We start from the raw sequence: 18,070 nt of genomic DNA on the forward strand, positions 1-18,070 counted from the left end.
CTCGCCCAGACAGAAGTTGCGTCTACATGAATCGGACGCGTCGTTGTGTGCATCCGTCCAGAAAATTGATGGAAAGTAACTTACAGACAGCCAGAGCAGCGCGTTTCGACTTACTCGACATGTTGAGCAACACGAAAGCAAGAAGCAGAAACGATTCACGGGGAGTCAAGGGACGGCAAAAGTAAATTATGCTAATCCGCGATTAATATCTGCAAGATTAATGCGAAATAATTGCTGGACGACTTTCGAAAGTGATTAATTTATTGCGCAATAATATAGAGCTCTCGGTCGTAAGTACTTGATTTTCGGTATTATCTGAAATCGATCGATCGACGTCAACCCAAATAAAAAAAGCTTATTCGATTATAAGGCAATTTACCATACAGCTTATAAAATTATTTCTCAATTTTATAATCTTTGCCGGCGACGAAGCCCGGCGTGTTCAAGAATTACTCTATGTACACTTAGAAAAATTAATAATCCAAAAAAATGTAATCTATACGAAAGATCGTACCTAACGAAGGTAATTTATTTAACAAAGTCGTGACAAGGAACGTTATAAACGCTTTAATCGCTTAAGAATTTCGTGTGACTGAAAGACTCTACTATAAGCGTTAATCTCGGTTCAAATGTGTCGTGTCGCGTTAAATCACTTCTGCGATTTTATTACCGGAACACGCGTGGCCCGTGAACGATGTAAAGAAAATTAATCGCTATTTTCAGGAGTAGCAGTACTTTTTACAGCTGTCGGAGATGAGAGAATTCGCCGGCGCGAATCCGTTCGGAAAGACCTTTTTTCACAGTCGCATCGAGCGTTACGCATATCAATGGGATTAATTCACGGGTACTTAATGGGCGTTTCGCGGAGAAATTACATAATGGGAAGTTAATGGTCTCGGGACGATCACGTGAACGTCCGCGGTTATAAATATCGGGCTGGAGAGGGCTCGCGATGCGATCTCGGCCGCTTTAATATTTGCAGCGCGGAGTATTGATTTACGATCGGCGGCGCGCGCGGAGAAGAAGATAACAGGCCGACTGTTCGATCCGGCGATTACTCGGCAATAATCGCCGTTGCGATTTATATCGCGGCGACAAGAGACCCGTTACGGCAGAGGTAGAATGTTACAGAAAGCAGCTGCGGCAGTACGGGAGTTAAGCCACCTTTTTCTAACGGTTATTGATAGAGATACCACATGTCCGATTGCAAATTTATAATCACCGCCGTGATTAGAGTAAGAGCATCTCGATAGCCCCGTGCTCGAGATACATCGCGGCATCAACAATACCCGTGACTCGTCCGTTTAACGAAGCGAGATGAGCACAGCCGCGTTGTTCTATATTAGCCTATCGATTAGCCCATTAAGCTCACTTTGGGCGATCTGTAATCTACATAGCAGATTCTAGAACGGAACGTCATTTATAATTCGGTGCTGGATATTTTGGTCGCGTTGTATAATTAAATATATGTTTAATATACGATATATCTGTGTATCTATGTATACCTAGTGCGTTTTCGGACTTCTCGAGTTTATCACGTTAGACCGTAAATAGAATCTCTCGATCGCAATGTATATAACCAAAAGTTTTTAATTTAATTGTAAAACAGTATATATAGAAATGTATTTTTTTTTAAATATTTTACGTGAGCTATTTCCTCTTTAACGAAGATATTAATAAGTGGTTTATTTTACATATAATTATGCAACTCGTGAAATAAGTAATACCGCAATGGTGAATTCTAAATATTCATGAGTTGGGTAGGAGCCAACTTTTCCCAGGGCGACGTCTCTTGACGAATAATCAGGGTTCCCTTATACTACACCGGCCATACAAAACCGCGCAGCTGATGTGCCGAGTCAGCTGATGCTGACAAAGGAGCTTGCTTTCAGAAAACACATGGTACCTATAAATGTCCGACGCGTTGGTACTCGAATACACATGTTTTCGAGAAGGAATTCTGATAAAATTTTGATACTGAAGTTCAGCTGATTTAAATGTATATTTTTTTCGCAATCCCTCGAACTAAATGCCTCGTTGAAAACGATATATTGCGCGAGATGGAGTTCTCGACAGAAAATCGACTCGGACCCTTGCGGCTCAAAAAAAGAAAAAAAGAAAAAAAAAAAAAAAAAAGAAACAAAGAGTTCGTGTGCCGGTGAAGGTTGCGTTCCCAAGTTCCCACCAGCTCGAACTGGACCATCGCTAACGGTACGAGGAGAGTATCTTTCCCCGAGTAATTTTCTGATCTCTCAATTAACTCTCGTTGAAGAAATCGTTTTTGCAAAAAGACGTTTCGCGCGAACGAAGCTTGCCGCAAAGCTCTTACAAACCGTCCAATTTAATTGCATTTATATCATAAAATGTACGATTAGATATTATTTTATATTCAGCGCATCGTGCAACAAATGAGATCAGCAGTTAATTACATAATTAACATTGCGGATACTTTAAGAGATACCTCGTGTGCATGATTAAAAGAAAAAAAAAGCAAAAGTTTGTTGTTTTCTATAAACCGTTATTTCCTAGCGGTAAGCTAACTAATTCTCGGTCAACCAGAAAGTTCACGACGAGAAGTGGAATTAAAAAAATAAAAAAAAAATGCTGCAAATTATCCTTTTGGTTCTAGTTAAGCCAGATCTGGCATCGTTCGCGGCAGGATCTTTCGTTCGCATACGCGAAAAGAAATAATAGTAAAAACCGACGCGATCGAATAAGACTTCACTGAGAAAAGTGGGCTGATAAAAAATATCGTTATAGAATTATAATGTAAGCTCTCAATTTGCCACGCAATTAATATCTTCATGCATTATTTACGATATTGACTATTCGTGTTTGAACGCCTGATTAAATTAATAAGACGTTCAAATATTCCTCTCATTTCTCGCAGATGTTTTAATATTACGAAGACAAACGTCGGCTTTTTCGAGGTTTTGTCGTAGCTCGATATTTAATTCAAATAGCGCTGTTTATCGCCGAACCAACCTCTTTGACATATGTTGCATTGATTATTCTTTACCTGATACGGATTCGCTCCCAAAAAAAATCCTCCGTTATAATCCGCGATAATCTTTTAAGCTTACGCCGCGAAATGAGCGATGACTTCGCTACGCCGGTCGGATTAAGGTGTATTATCGATCGTCCCCCCGGATTAGATCGCGGACTCCCATAGCGAGGACAATGTTCATTCGATATCTATTTTACTACGACGCCTGATTTACGACTCCGGCTTGCAACAGCGATCCGGAGTGCCGCAGACATATGCGACGTGCACCGGAAGTCCGCGCTGCATCGCCACATTAAACACATATTCGCCCTTTGTGTAAAAGGGTAACGCTATTGAAATCAATAATGTCCCTTCGGATTTTAATAATCACGTTTATGAAATAAAATTACTAAATATAATAAATATAATGAGCATAATTAATAAAGTGAATAAAATAAGCGTGGCAAAAATATAAAATAAATAATTTCGGAAAAACCGATAAAGAAACAGCGACGCGATCGGAACCGCTGTCTGCACCGAAGAGAACCGAGGAACTATGACTCTCGTTGAATAATTAGCGTTACCGGGAGATCAATTTCCGCGACATGTGTTTTTGGCGAAGATTCCAGCGCGCGTTTGACAATGAACGTTGTTGCGAACGGTACAACAACGGGCGAGTTCACGCGTATCCGGCGCTCGCAATGCATTCTTGTCGCTCAGACCGAGTCGTGTAAACTGTACGGTTTATTTAATCCCGAATGAATGGCGTTTCCTTCCAAATCGTCACCGAAAGCTAAACAAGCTCGAGCTTGTAAACGTGCCACGACCGGTGCCCAGCCGATTCCCTATCTCCGTCTAAGATATTTCTCTGTCGCTACAACGCCGTAAAGGGGCGGTTTAGGTTTAGTTAATTTAACTGCCGATTCACGGCGCCAACTGTCCTTTGACGAACGCGGCGTGTCAAAGAAATCCGAGAAACGTACCTGATGTACTGAATGTACCCGTGCCTGGCGTCCTCGAGCAGGAACCCCGCGGGGTTCCTCATCTCGATGTTCTCGAAGACCATCGGAATCAGTTCGCAGGGCACTGAGCGCACTTAAACGACTAGCCGCTGGGCTCCATCAATTCACCGCCGCGGCACTCGTCGCGCACAACGTACGGCACATTCGAACCCCGGTCGCGCGTCGCGGAGCCTCAAAACGACGCCCGTGTGCATTTCATCACCCCCGGGGGACGAGCCGGCGCGGACAAAAGCGAGCTGAATACGCGCCGGGTTCGCGTCCGCGCGAAGCGAAAGCGAGAGGCGGTCCGCGCCGGAGCGACGCGGATTCGGCTTTCACAGGCAGGAGGTCGCGAGACAACTGAAGCAAGCGCAGTTCGCAGCTAACCTCAGTCAGCAGCGCCCCCCCACCACAACCTGATTCCCTAGCAGCGGTCGATCGAGAGAAGGCGCACGCACAAGTTTCTCTGCACAGATCCCGTTTCCACGATGGACCATTTTACGAAATCTCGCATTAGCAAATTTTCATCTCGATTATCTTAACCTCAAAACTTATATCTACGATATTATCTTTTAAAGATTATTTAAAAAGTCACCGCAAGAAAGAAAAGGAATATTATTAAAGTTTATGAAAATATCTTGCACTAGAATTACACATTAAAAATTAAAATATCGTATCGCTTTTCAATTTTCTATTAACGAGTCTTTTGCCGGAGTTTTCGTAAAAAGGATTTATCTAAATCGGAATATAACTTCTTACTCTGGTTTAATCCCCGTTTTTTTTTCTTGGTAAAGTCTCATTCTATTCAAATAAAACAGTCCATGCATTTTTAAAAAAAGATCTTCTCTTTTGAGCGCAGATTAAGTTTTAATTAATAACGATTTTCTTAATGAAATGGGACGTTCCCGATTTCGTCGGGTGTTGAATGATATTAATTTTAGAAAAAGCTCGTCGTGCATAAATCGAGGTTGATGACGCCAAGTGCTTTTTAATCAGGCTATCTTGCAAATTTACCTTGGGGTTATTGCATTATGCCATCGAAAGTATTTATAGAAATGCATTGCGTGTTACATAGGCGTGTTACCGCGTACGCAGTATCATAGCAATTGTCCGTAACGAGAGAGCCAATTGTATCAGTGCTTAAGGGCACGATAAGCAATCGCGCAAACAGATTAAAAAGGCAACGAGTGCGTACCAATTCGAGGTTTGAAAACAATAACACGTTTCCATAATTGCCACGATTCATTCCGTTTCCCAGATTTCCTGCGATCAATACCTAACAAGCTCAACAAGATTTTCTCTCGATTTGCAGTAACCTACTTTTGTCCGAATCAAACAGAATTAAAAACATCTATCAGCGGTGTATTTAATCGAACCGAATAGTTTCTATTTATATCCCGAGCCAATTATTCATGGCGCAATAATCAAGCAATCAATTGGTGAATCAATATTTTCCGTCAATCTTTTAAATATTAAATTAATAAAAAAAAATTATAATAGTAATAATAAATTCTCTGAAACGCTGTCTCATAAAAATATAGCTTTTCAAAAACCACGCTCTTATTTTCTTATAATAAACGTCTGTCACTACTGACCTACTGTACCAGTTACTATTGTCGCTACTTCATAAATATATTACAACTATTAAGCATTAAACCAACCTAGCTATACATGCGATCAGTTGTTAACCGATGACGGCGAGTGAATAATTAATTTCATCTAAAAAATGAATCGAAACGTTTTAAATATTTTATATCCGGTTGACAGAATTCGTACATGTGTCTCGTCGTGATATAAAACGTTAATAAAAGCAACAATAACGCCAATAAAAAAAAAATCTAGAGCAAGCAATCTCTGTTTGGTGTTTCGATATTAACCAACTGTATTCGGGTTTCGTTATGATAATTAAAAATAACGAATATATTTTCTAAAAACAATCTACGATCTGCTATTTGCGCGCAATTAAATTGGAAATTAAATGTCCCTTGATGTATTTGAATTTCTCGGCCCAACCATCGTTCTCACCTAACATCGATTTTAAGTATCCTATCCCGACGAATGACTCATCGCGCAGCATCCGAGTATCACGCTCCTTCGAGATCTCGTAGCACGAATCGTTCCTCAATTTTTTTTCACTGTCAAGGGGAGCGCATGCGACGCATTAATCATCTGCGTCAACCGGTCCGGTCTCGTATGATTGAAATCGCGGTTACATGCCCGTGGGGTACGCGAAACTGGGTCGTGTTGTTTCTAAGATTACAAGATAGCGGAGCCACTACGTGGTGAATATCGATGTTTATTAATGTTTTTATTTGCACCCGAGAGTATCGGGCACGCCGATGATGGTTATTAGCCCACCTCGTGCGAAAATATTTGCGTACAATTTGCGAGCAAGGCGCACACGAGTCACTAATGCGCGACGGATTAAGGAAGAAATCGTCAATATTCTTGGCGTACCGAGCTTTTGCGTCACGCATACCAATGACGCGCAACCGAAGGGAAATTCTTCCTCGATAACTCTTTTCGTCGGGCTATCAGATTCTTTAAAAAGTAAAAGAATAAGCCGCTTGGATTCTTCGAACGCCGCGCCGCGCGTCGTTGTGAATATTTATACATCGACTAGTAATATTAATGCAAGCGTTATTATTATTATGTCGTTATGTTATTATTAAATATAATATAAATTAATTATTAATGTGCGGAGTATCCAAATGTTCGGTCGCAGCGTTTGCGGATCGTAATGCGGCGCAGTGCTCTCGCGATAAACACCATGCATGCCGATGTCACGTTATTCATACACATGTCAGCTGGCATCGTCAGTGCATCGACCTTAGCTGCGATTGTCGTATATATGTACGTACGTTTGCTCCGATTTGCTAGCTCATCCATGCAAAACACAAGTGAACACCGTATAAATGCTAATGCATTCGCGGAGAAACCCTGCATAGAGAAGGGACAGTCTGGAATCTATCCGTCTCGCTTGATAAACAAAGGCCATTTGCGAGTTTCCGATAGAGGTATCATTGATACCAGTTTAAACAAATTAGCATGCCTAGCGACACCAGAGAAGAAGCTTATCAATGAGAACTGATGAACGCCCCCTTTATCAATAAGCGTATCCCAAGGCACGCGATAAATACCGAGCGAAAAATAGCATCAAGGCGAAAAAGGAAAAAAGAAAAGAAAAAAAAACCGGAAAAAACGCGGAGGGGAGGTGGATAATCTCAAGGGCGATTACGTAAATGACACGAGAGCACAATGAGAGGAGACGTAAAAGGGTAATTCTGCTACCGTCATTTTTATTCCTCCGCCCTTGAGATTGACGCCCTTCCCCTTTGCTCTTTCTGGTTTTTCCCCCGGTGCTATTTTTTGCATGGTATTTACAATGCAGCTAGCCATTTGGATCTATCATGCTTCTTTTTCCTTCACGCGAATCCGCAGCTTTAAATCCAAAGTTAAATTTTAATCTAAATTTTGTGATATCGATTGTAATAGTTTTAACATTTCGCGTCTTTTTAATCGCAATATACGTTGTATAATATGTTATCGCCCAAAGTAAGTGATTTAAGCATAAAATGCGTAATGGAGGATTGTTCTGCTTAGTAACTTGCCAGTGCTTCATTGCGCGCTGTTACCTCATCGTGAAGCTAGAGTAACAGTGCGTAATGCCGCTTATGAGCACGCAATTAAAGTCTCCTTAGCGAGGAAAAGTAGCGGAAAGTTGAAAGGGTAGCGTGCGTCAATTTTTATACATTGCCATCGCTAAAAATACCACGCGCTGTCGCGCACGAGAAGCGGGATATTATTAAAATGCAAAAATGAAAAATTCTAAATTAATAACCCTCAGGTAATTTTAACTGTAGCTGAATACACTTTAAATTTCATTCTTTATCGCGTCCAAACAGAAAAGTGTTTGTAAAATATTTATGGAAAATAGTAAAACCATCATATAGAAGAAGAAGAAAAAAAAAAATGTAAAGACTCCGAGTTGAATAAAAAAAAACAATAAAAAGTTGAAAACGAATAAAAACGATAATCATAAATCTACGTCTCGTAGCGGCTTGCATCAATTTTATCGACTTCGTTCGCCGATCTCTCCTCTACTCTGGCGAGAAAATAAGTAACGCGAAAGGCGCAGAAACATAATGCACAACATCTCGATCATCGCGCGTCTTTTTTACGAAGCCTCAGAACAGACGTTTACAAAAGGAAGGGGGATTACAGTCGCGGCAGACTGACCGACGACGAGGACGCACAGTCGTGCATGAATTATTCAAAAGCTCCTCGAAACAAGCATCCGCGCGCGATCACGACGATCGATGGGCTCCGAGATTCGGAGCCTCACACGAGCTGTCATCTTTCAGAATTCCTTCTCGCGAAGAAAAAGATATCACGTTGCACGCGAGGTCCAGCAAAAAAAAATTTTTTCTTTGCAAACCGCAAGAAAAAAAAATCAAAATTTAATACGAAAATAAATACTCGACTAAGAACTTTAATAAAAAAAACTTTGACATTTTTGTCATGTTCTTTTTTTAATAAACTTTCATAAACGACGCATAATGATGTATGATACTTCTCTTGTGAATATAATTAAGAAACCAACGAAATAAAGGCGCGTGGGACCCTCGCGAGCCTCGGTCAGGAACAATCGGTTGATGCGTGTCGTAAGAAACCAATTAGCTGGTTTCGGAGCGTGATCTGATTCAATCTCAAATTGCACAAGACCGCATTGTTCGCGCTCGCCCGAAATGCGTGACTGAAATATAGTTCAGGGTTACGTATCTCGTACGAAACTTCTGAAAAACCTCAACGATAAAGACTACGAGAAGGAACAATTGCAGCAAAAAAAAAAAAATATATATATATATATGCATTAACGTAACTATAATAAAATATTAATCAAGATAACTACAAGTTGAACTACTATAAGGTCGTTTCGAAAGCTGTCGCGCTATCAATCTCGGAAAAAAAAATAACAGTTAAAAATATCTCATTAAAAATGCAGACAGGATGTATCATTTTCCGCGCATTTATTTCTTTCGCGCTGAAACTATCAGAACTCGCGAAACTAATAGGTAGCACGTACGCGGCGCTATTTACGTTAGAGAAAATACATGTACGTCCGGCTATTATCCTCACGAGCCTCGTGACTCTTTGTTAGTGAAATTTACGAACGGCCGGGAATCCCGTTCAAGGTAGACCGCCTCGGTCGACTTCAGGGCAGGTCGTCAGAGATCCTTACGAGGCCCAGCTTCTCGGCGGTCGGCGCGCAATATTTAAGATCCGCGCAAAACCGCCTCGAAACGATCGGCCGTGTGCTAACTCGCTTTTCAACAATTCGACCGTTAGCGCGTGTTAACAAGTGCGAAACTCGATACTTAAATTGCATTGTGACCGCGCGAAAGATAAACTCGAGCCGCAAACGCTACGTAATTGGAGATAATGCCTCGGAGGTATCGGGATCTCTACGGCTGTGTGATAATTGCACGATCGTGGAACGTCCGTTTGACTAGTCTGGAGACGCCACGAGGTGACACGGAAAATTAGGGGGCATTAATCCGCAGAAAATATCAGGCCGTGCACCGGACGTCCCTCTCTTTTTCTCGCGACGAGCGATCGAAGTTCTCCTCTCGCGGCGAAGGCGAAGAGGCGTGCAGAAAATTATGGAGATTCGCCGGACGTAGATAGAGCAACGTCCACCCCGTGACGGATACTAATGAGTTTGCGGTCGGGCTCTAAATCTATGGCAGGTCACACGGAACGTGAAAGTACGTCGTAAACTGCGCGGCTGTGTTGTCGTCGAGACATCGTGAAACGGATTGCGTTCGGGTGAAAATATATTTCTTGCTGTGATCATTCGTTTGTGCGAGAATCGAGATATATGTTAATTATAATACTTTGCTTTAAGGTTGAATTTATTGTCTCGTTATACCGCGAGTGTGAAGAATCGACGCGTATATAGTGTATCGATGATAGAAATAATATTGCTCGAGCTCGAAGCCTTTGATAACGTCGTGCGGGAGAAATATACTTTTAATTATTATCGTCCAAAATTTTACGAGCATATTAAAATCACGCGGGCAATAATTTATAACGGAACGCGTTGCACTTAATGGTTTCATCGCGTCGCGTCCAAGTTAACGTCTCTTCTCTGGCTAGTACGCGGCTCTGTGTTGGCTGAACTTTAGCCGGACGAAAGGTCGTGTATCGGATACGTGCCCTGCTGAAATGCCTTGCGAATAATTTAGCCAAAAATAGCAAACGACCATCGGTTCTGCCAAGAGCAAGAATTAAGAGTGCCATGGGTATAACATAACGACGTTGATCGCTGACGAATCAGATTTTCTAATACCAAGATGCAACAAGCGTATCGAGCTTCTCAATATTTAAAGAGGAAAACAAAGCCTTAAGTAAAAAAATCCTATTCGAATGAGATTGAGATTCGCAAGTTAATCGATGAACACGGGTTTCTATTGTCCATTTACTTCCGTGAGACTCATCCGGATTGGTTCTTACTTTCGACCTATTCAAACTGAGGCTATTGAAAAGAATTATTTTTCTACCGAAGAAACTTTCCCTTGAAATTGTTGAAACAATCCGCCGCTGCAATTTCATCCATTTATCCGGGAATAATCTACGAATTATCTCCCGTCTGCCCCGTTATATTCGTTTACGTTGAAAAATCGGATTTACAATGAGTCGAAGCAATATCCGCGATTAAAGCTCCCGATCGTGACCCTCGTTAGCGCTGGAGCATCTTAATATCCGTTTGCGAAGGGGGATTCTCTTTTTTCTTTTTCCTCTTTCCATCCGCGAGGCGATTACGTTTCCTGCGTAACTTTACGATCCGCGCGCCAAGCGAAATGTTACGCAAACGTGTCGTAGAAAGTCGGACGATTAAGAGTGAAGCCTTCTCTCTCGCGACGGCCGAATAAGAGAGTGAATCCGAGTTCCGTGAGGATTTTCCCGCACGCTCATTTACGCAGAAGTGCAACGCGGATTGGGAGACCGTACATCGCGGCCGTCCGAGGAAATCGCGCTTACCTATTGCGAAACGCGTCGTGTTTGAATTACGGCGACAACGCCGAAGTAGGAAGCGAAGGCACGCGCTTCCACCAGGAAACGCCGGAACTCGTCTTCGCCGTTGATTGAATAACGTCCCCGCGCTATTTCCGGTTGAACCGGCACGATTCCGGGTGCGCGATCAATCGTGATTCGCGATAAGTACGCGAGCAGCCGCCTTTCGCCGAGAGGAGGCTGTTGACGCCGCGAAATTGGTTCGTAAAAAATTCGCACACTTATCGTCCTCATCTCACGACGTCGGTCTAAAGTCTAGATTTTATTTACGGTGCAATAAAGCATTAAACTGCTTGATTAAAAAGACCCGAGGATCGTGATAACGCGCCTTTCGCCGAGCACACGTTTATACACGTATTTTATCATATAAAATCTTTGATGCATCTTTAAAGGCGAGGAGAGACGTTAAAGAAGTAAAACGTATACGCGTAAAATTATTTATAAATTAAAATAGACGACTATACGTATGACTTTTGTAAAAACAACGATTACTAATCGAAAATAATTAGAAAATAATAATCACCGCTCGCTCCGGTGCATTAAAATTTGATTGTATCAGAAAATAGTGCATTAGCGATGTAGAAATAATAAACCCACTGCGTACGCTCAAACAAAACGTTCTAAAGATAAAATCGTGGGGACATACATAAAATAAACTAATTTCAGATTAGGTATCCATTCGCGCGGCGATAAAACCGGCGTCGATCGGTGCAGCATCTCGATACCTGTCTGCAAGAGCATAAACACTGCAAAACACGGCTCTGCTCGGCCAGCGCAATAAAAGCGCTCGACGCATCTCAAATATCCGATGATAAAACCCCAATCTTCGTTCGAGAGAACGAAACCGTCCCGGAGTCGCAAAAGCTTGCAATAAGAACGTAGTTGAAAAAAAGAAAAAAAGAGAAAGAAAAAAAAATTTGAAGCATCCCGCGTGATACTCCCGCGGGAAAAATTCCGTAAGAGGAATTTGATTAGGTCGACGATCGTGGAACCCGACCGATCTCGCCGCCAATGGCCGATAAAGTGAGAAGAAATTATTCGGCAAGTACGGATGGCTACCAGTCCACAGGTCGCCCGGCAACTCGCTTCGTTATCCCTATCGCGACTTATTAACCTGCACCCCGTATTGAATTCCGCTTCATTTTGCGCTTTTTGCGCCGCCAGCTGGAGCAACTATGCGCTGACAAACGAGAAAAATCGGCCGAAAAACATTCCACGCGCGAGATGAGAGCTCGGAGACTACGCCGCTGATCCCGATCGCGCTTAATGATACGCACTTGCGATTCGATCTTATCGCCCCTGAAACTGGGTATGTACGTATGCTATCCGTTTATATAGTATATTGTATATAGAGTGTACCAAGTTGGGAAGATTTAAAAATAAAAGCGATTTGTTGACGCAGAAACTATGTGAAATTTGCATTATTGCAAAAATAGTGTGTAACTTATTGCGGAATAAAATAAAATCAATAACATATTCAAAATTTATAATGTTTAGTAGAAGAAGTACACAATATTTTTGCATTTATGGTAAATTGTGCAAACTAACCTTTTGCATGTTCTCGTAGTATCCTCGTCATCAGCTGGTGCTCCTGCTCCTGAATCCTGAAAAAATAAAAGAAATAATTGTTAATAAAAAAAGATTACATAAATATATATCAATTACATAAAAATATTACCATTATTACATAAATTTACATAAAAATTATATAAATTACGAAAAATTATATAAATATATATCAGAAGATAAGCGAGTTAAATATATTGACAATCTAAACTCTCATCATACATTTTTTAATTTTTTTAATAAGAATTTTGGCATCAAGTCGCGATGTTTACTGTTCGTTCGAGTCATAATCCAAGAAATTACTAGTTAACAAAGCGGAACTTTTTCCCTGCCGCTTCCTCTTTTCACTTTCGGTCCATTTCTGCGACAAGCAAAAACCGCCGAGCAAACGGCATTAATAATTTGTGGTGAAAGCGCTAACAAAGGATCATTGCCGCGGAATTACGTCAATACCGAGTCCACGACAGGGAAATACGAATAGGCCTTTATTCGTCTCCCTTGAGAATAATTGAGGCATCGTGACAGTCACGGTGAGTGGAACGTTGGAAAATACAGTCGTGTGCTTGAAGACAATGCTACGAGCTACCGAATAAAATTGCCGGTCAAACGCTCAATTCGAAAGTTTATTACAGCCATCTAACAAATCTTTGACAGTGCAAACAACTGCTCTCCAGAAAAATGAAACAGAGCCTATCCGAGAATTCAACCTTTAATTGCACGATGTGATAATAATAATTTTATAAAGCATTAGTTCGACTTTGCGCATTCCTAAATTAATTTTTTATAATTATAAAACAGAGAAATATCGCGCATAAATATAAATTCTACTTATCGGCGCACGAGTCAATATATCACGGCGGACTTTATATTTCTACTTTATGTCGTTTCCCGCGTGTAATATAGCGAGACATTTCCACGCATCGTTTAGTCGCGCGTAGGCCTCCACGCGTGGTGGCTCTTTTATTAATAAAGTGCATCGTAAATATCAAGGATACGAGTGCGAATCCCCACGCGAGTCCCCATGGTCACGCAGAAAACGAACCCTCAAAATCAATAGGCGTGCAGCCAGTTCAAGGCTGCCCTTCTCTTAACGTTAAAAAAAAAAATGCAACTGGCCCCTTCGTAGTAAGTGCACTTCGCTACATGCAAAACGAATGATAGGGCAGCACCCTTTCTAGTCCTTTGAAACTCAAAGACACTCGACGAAGTGAATTGTCCTCGAAAGCATTTTTGGCACGCGACGTCGAGCTAAAAAATCGCGGTCCAATCGTTCAAAATTTGCATGTCAAAAAACACACAAAAAAAAATTAAAAAATGATCAAAATTAAACGCGTATGATTGAATATATCGCAATCGTTGGAAATATTAATTGATCACAAACAGTAAATTATTTTATGAGACGAGATATTAATTAATATCGCAAAATGGTTTTTCTCGAAAATTAAAAGTCTGTGAAAAAAGTCTCGAGTAGAGCCTATCAACCTCACATTTTAAAACATTTCTCCGATGAGAATATGCAAAAGACAACATCCTGCAATTATCCCCGAAGAAGGCAGTTTGCAATGTACCACTGCGGTCGTTGAGAAAATTGATTGTGCGAGCGCATAAAACAACGCGAGCTATTAACGGCGCAGTACAATTTTCCTATCTTACCTTAGCGCGGTGGCTTAAAATAGAACCTTTCATTTGCTGAAAAGAAGATTGCGTCTGACCGAGTCAGGAGAGAAAGAGACACGACGGGAAGAAAGGAGTAGCGGGCAGAGGCTCTACAGCTTTTTAATTGTGGCTTTCAAGGCAAACTGAATGCACCGCACGACGCATGTAAAATAAATTCACCTTTCCGCAAAATGTAGGGGCTTTAAGAGAAAGTTTTTTTTTCTTTTAACGTCAGAGAAATATCAATTTATTGTATGTATAACGCTGAAATATCTCGTCGTTCCAAGTTGAAATAGTTCCAATACCTTTGCGGCGATTTTTAAATTTGGAAAGAAAAATAAATTGTTTTGACGTCCGAGTGTTTAAGTGTTACGCATTAAAAATGTTCTCCAGATGTTTGAGAGCCTTGGGAGATACAACATCCGCGTGAAATAATTTAAAGTAGATTTCGAGATATAAATAAGCATTATGACACATGACCTTTTCAGTACATTTCCCACCCATCCTCACTTTTATCGCGCAATAAACAATTCTAGATGCACTCGAGTTACCGCGGATAAAGATAAATTTATAATTCTTTATAGGTGACACGAGAAGCGTTTTTCATTCTCGATTTTAACTCTTTAATCAAGCCTGTGCCGCATAATTTTCCACAATTATGTATTTAGAAGCACGTAGCGACAATAAAATAATAGAGACGCTTTTCTCAACAGAAAGTACTTTTGGGTTTCGTGCTTTTAAACAATGCACGTAAAGTGTGCGTAGATTAGCGCTACAATAGGTGCATGTCAATCCATCTTAATGCTTAATTACACTGTTGCTCAACGAGACAAAAATAGCAAGCGCGACGACAAACAATGCGTAACAGTCACGCATGAGAATTTGTGCAAGAAGCAGTGAAAACATTTAATTAAATATAATACCGGCGCGTACGTTGTTCTTAACCATGTACGTTAAACTTTAAAAATGTGTTTCAAAAAATTTTTCGATTGTTTGACCCGCTCCGCCGACGTAAAGTGTTGAAAAAGCCATCTGGACCGGTCCAGATTTTATGTTCTGCTACGTAATTAATACGAAGCAACGACTTTTTTACCCTAGCGTGCTAATATATACAAAAATATACGCGTATCCATAATGTCGTGTGCCATTAATGTGACTTTCCCCACTCGATACGGATTTGCGTGTTGCTCGCTATACCGTTATCGTCAAATCTTGATTATCCTCGAAGAAAAGTATGTGATTAATTCGACTAACGGTCGTTGTTCACCTCAATTATCTCCACAAAAGTTGCACTTATCTGCGATCTACGATCTGCGATCCGCTTTTTTCTAATCAAAGCCTAATTCGCCTCGTCACGAATTTAAACGCGCGCGCGATAAATTATCATTTTCACGAAATTCTCTCAAGTCTTGCCGAACGAGAAAAAAGAATTACTTTATAAACGTAGACAATTTCAAAAATTAATTACACATCTGCAAACATAAAGCACAACTTTCAAGTAGACTAACTAAATTAATTCTGAAATTTATTACATAAAAAAATATAAAAAAAACAATTGTTTGCCAGATAAAATCTGTAATAAAATTAATTATGCAACGATGCTGGAATGCATCCTAGAAAACATTATAACCACTACAAAAACTAATCTCTATAAAAAAATATATATATTAAATAAAACTCGTTCGCTAGCCACGTTGATATCTGAATTATCGCGGAAGTCGCTAGCGCGGCGCGTTAGATTGATTCTAAATTCGCGGGACAATCAGAGAAATCGTCAGAAATTCTATCGGCGTGGGGTGTTATCTTACTTTTGCGGTGACTTTGTCTCGTAATTGCGCGGAGCGTACGCCGCATGCGAGCCTACGTCCACGGCGACGCGGTCGCCGATCGTCGCTTCGGAGGATGCTGGACCACGGCGAGGGTGGATGGGACGGCGACGGCGGCGGCAGACCGTAATGCAAAGGTGCTTTTTGCTTCAGGGCTATCATGTCCCTTAAATCGACCGAAAGTCCCTCGAATACTTATTAACTACGCAAGCTACCGACGTACCGAGTGACGGCGGACTGACTGAACTCGTCGACTGCACCGAGAAGGGCTGCGAGAAAAAGAGGGAGAGAGAGATCGTCCCCATCTTGCTCATTGACGCGCTTCGGGTCGAGTCGGGTCAGCAGCACCTCCGCGATTACCACCCCGTAGGATGCAAGCGAAAGGTTACGACGAAAGGTAGCGGAGATGACTTTAAAAGTGCACGACAAAATGTAAAAAAAAAAAACAAAAGAAAAGCGAACATGATCGAGCCGGCAAAGCGAGTCTAAGCGTACGATTATCTCGAGCGTCTCTATCGATGGCCGAGTCATTGTCAGATAAGCCTAATTAGGGAAAAAGTTACTTTGACGGTTTTAACTCGGTTTTACTTCTATTCGTTTCGTTGAAGAGCTAAGCCTTTTTTTTATTGCCACAATTATAATATTAAATCTTGGCATTTGTGCAACATAACGCAACGGCCGATAACTGATAACGAATCAGTCACTCGATGGATCATTGCCCGCAGTGGTGAAAGCCAATCCGTGACAAAAAAACGATTGCTGGGTAAAATTATCAGTCCGCTATTATTAACGCAACGGAAGGGCTTAATCGCTGCGGTGCGAAGAGAAAGGAAGGCTCGCCGCGATTTCATCCGCACGCAGTTCTCGACATCGAGAAAGTGCCACTGAGAGTGCATCGATAAATACTCAGGGATCGGCCGACAATCGAATGCAGAACCGCCCGCGTGAGAGAGAGAATCCCCTTTATCGGCGACGATCATGCGAACGGAAAGCGAAAGCGGGAAAACAAAAAGCAGCGTAACGACACAATCTCCCGGCGCGATTCGCGGTCGCGGAGCCTCCGCGTATCGAGGGCGGGCGAAGAGCCGTGGCATTCCGAACGAGCGGGTAATCTGCCCGACCATCTATCTACGTTTGATTACCCTACGGAGACCCTTTGTCTCGACAACCGCGGGCTGTAGGTCGCGGCCCGCAAGCGTACAGGGGGAATCTCGGAGTGCTCTCCCTCCCTCCCTCCCTTCCACCCTCAACGTCTGCGTCTCTTTCTCTCTTTCTCTCTTGCGATTCCCTTTTGCGCGCGGCTGTCAGTGCACCGCCAAATAAGGTAGAGACCGAGAAGGCATTCGCCGATCGAGCCGAGCAGAGCCAAGCCAAAGACGCGAAGCGGAAATCGAACTCCGGAGCGAATAATGCGACCAGCGGATGCTCGGCGACTCCGACGCACCGGCGAGCTCGCTCGCGCGCGCGCGCGGCGAGGAGATGGAAAAGACGACACGCGCGAAAACTTACCGAGCTCTGCGGGGAGCTGGACACGCTGGGGGAACGCTGCACGGTGACCAGAGCCATGGTGATGCGGCACCGACGTCGTCGCGACGACCCGGCCTCGCGGGACGGTGGGAACACTCACTCGACACCGCTTTCGCGCGCGCACACGTACGATCGCGCCGTCACGAGCCCGAAAAACCCGTCATTTTTCGCGCACCTTCGACGGCATCACGGTCGCGGCGGCCATGTTAGATGCAGTCGACGGCGACATACCGCGCATGCTTGGCCCGCAACTCCCCTTACCCCCGCGCCAAGTCGCCACTTGCCAACGCTAACTAAACGTCGGTAACGAAATGCTATACTATCCTACGCTATACTACGTCGAATATATTCCGATATTATAACTTGTTTTTTCCTTGTTCATCTTGCTTACTTAATAAAAAAATGTACTATAAACGCAGAAATATAATTAT

General features: G+C 42.3%; 1 protein-coding gene across 2 annotated transcripts in view; it reads right to left on the reverse strand.

The window, feature by feature from the left end:
- Ssh (Protein phosphatase Slingshot) overlaps positions 1–17,790 on the reverse strand; it is a 64,812-nt gene extending 47,022 nt beyond the window's left edge. The window contains exons 1-2 of one of the 2 annotated variants that reach the window (XM_070658442.1): positions 17,622–17,790; positions 12,613–12,668 (exon numbers count right to left, since the gene is read on the reverse strand). In XM_070658442.1, the coding sequence (XP_070514543.1) occupies positions 12,613–12,668; positions 17,622–17,678 (113 nt within the window). In that variant the 5' untranslated portion in view covers positions 17,679–17,790. Of the gene's footprint in view, positions 1–3,969; positions 4,197–12,612; positions 12,669–17,621 lie in introns of those variants that run through there. The other variant, XM_070658450.1, reaches the window with a different exon arrangement.
- Positions 17,791–18,070: the final 280 nt, after the last annotated feature.

Source organism: Cardiocondyla obscurior, linkage group LG01, assembly GCF_019399895.1.
Source record: "Cardiocondyla obscurior isolate alpha-2009 linkage group LG01, Cobs3.1, whole genome shotgun sequence".
NCBI lineage: Eukaryota > Metazoa > Arthropoda > Insecta > Hymenoptera > Formicidae > Cardiocondyla > Cardiocondyla obscurior.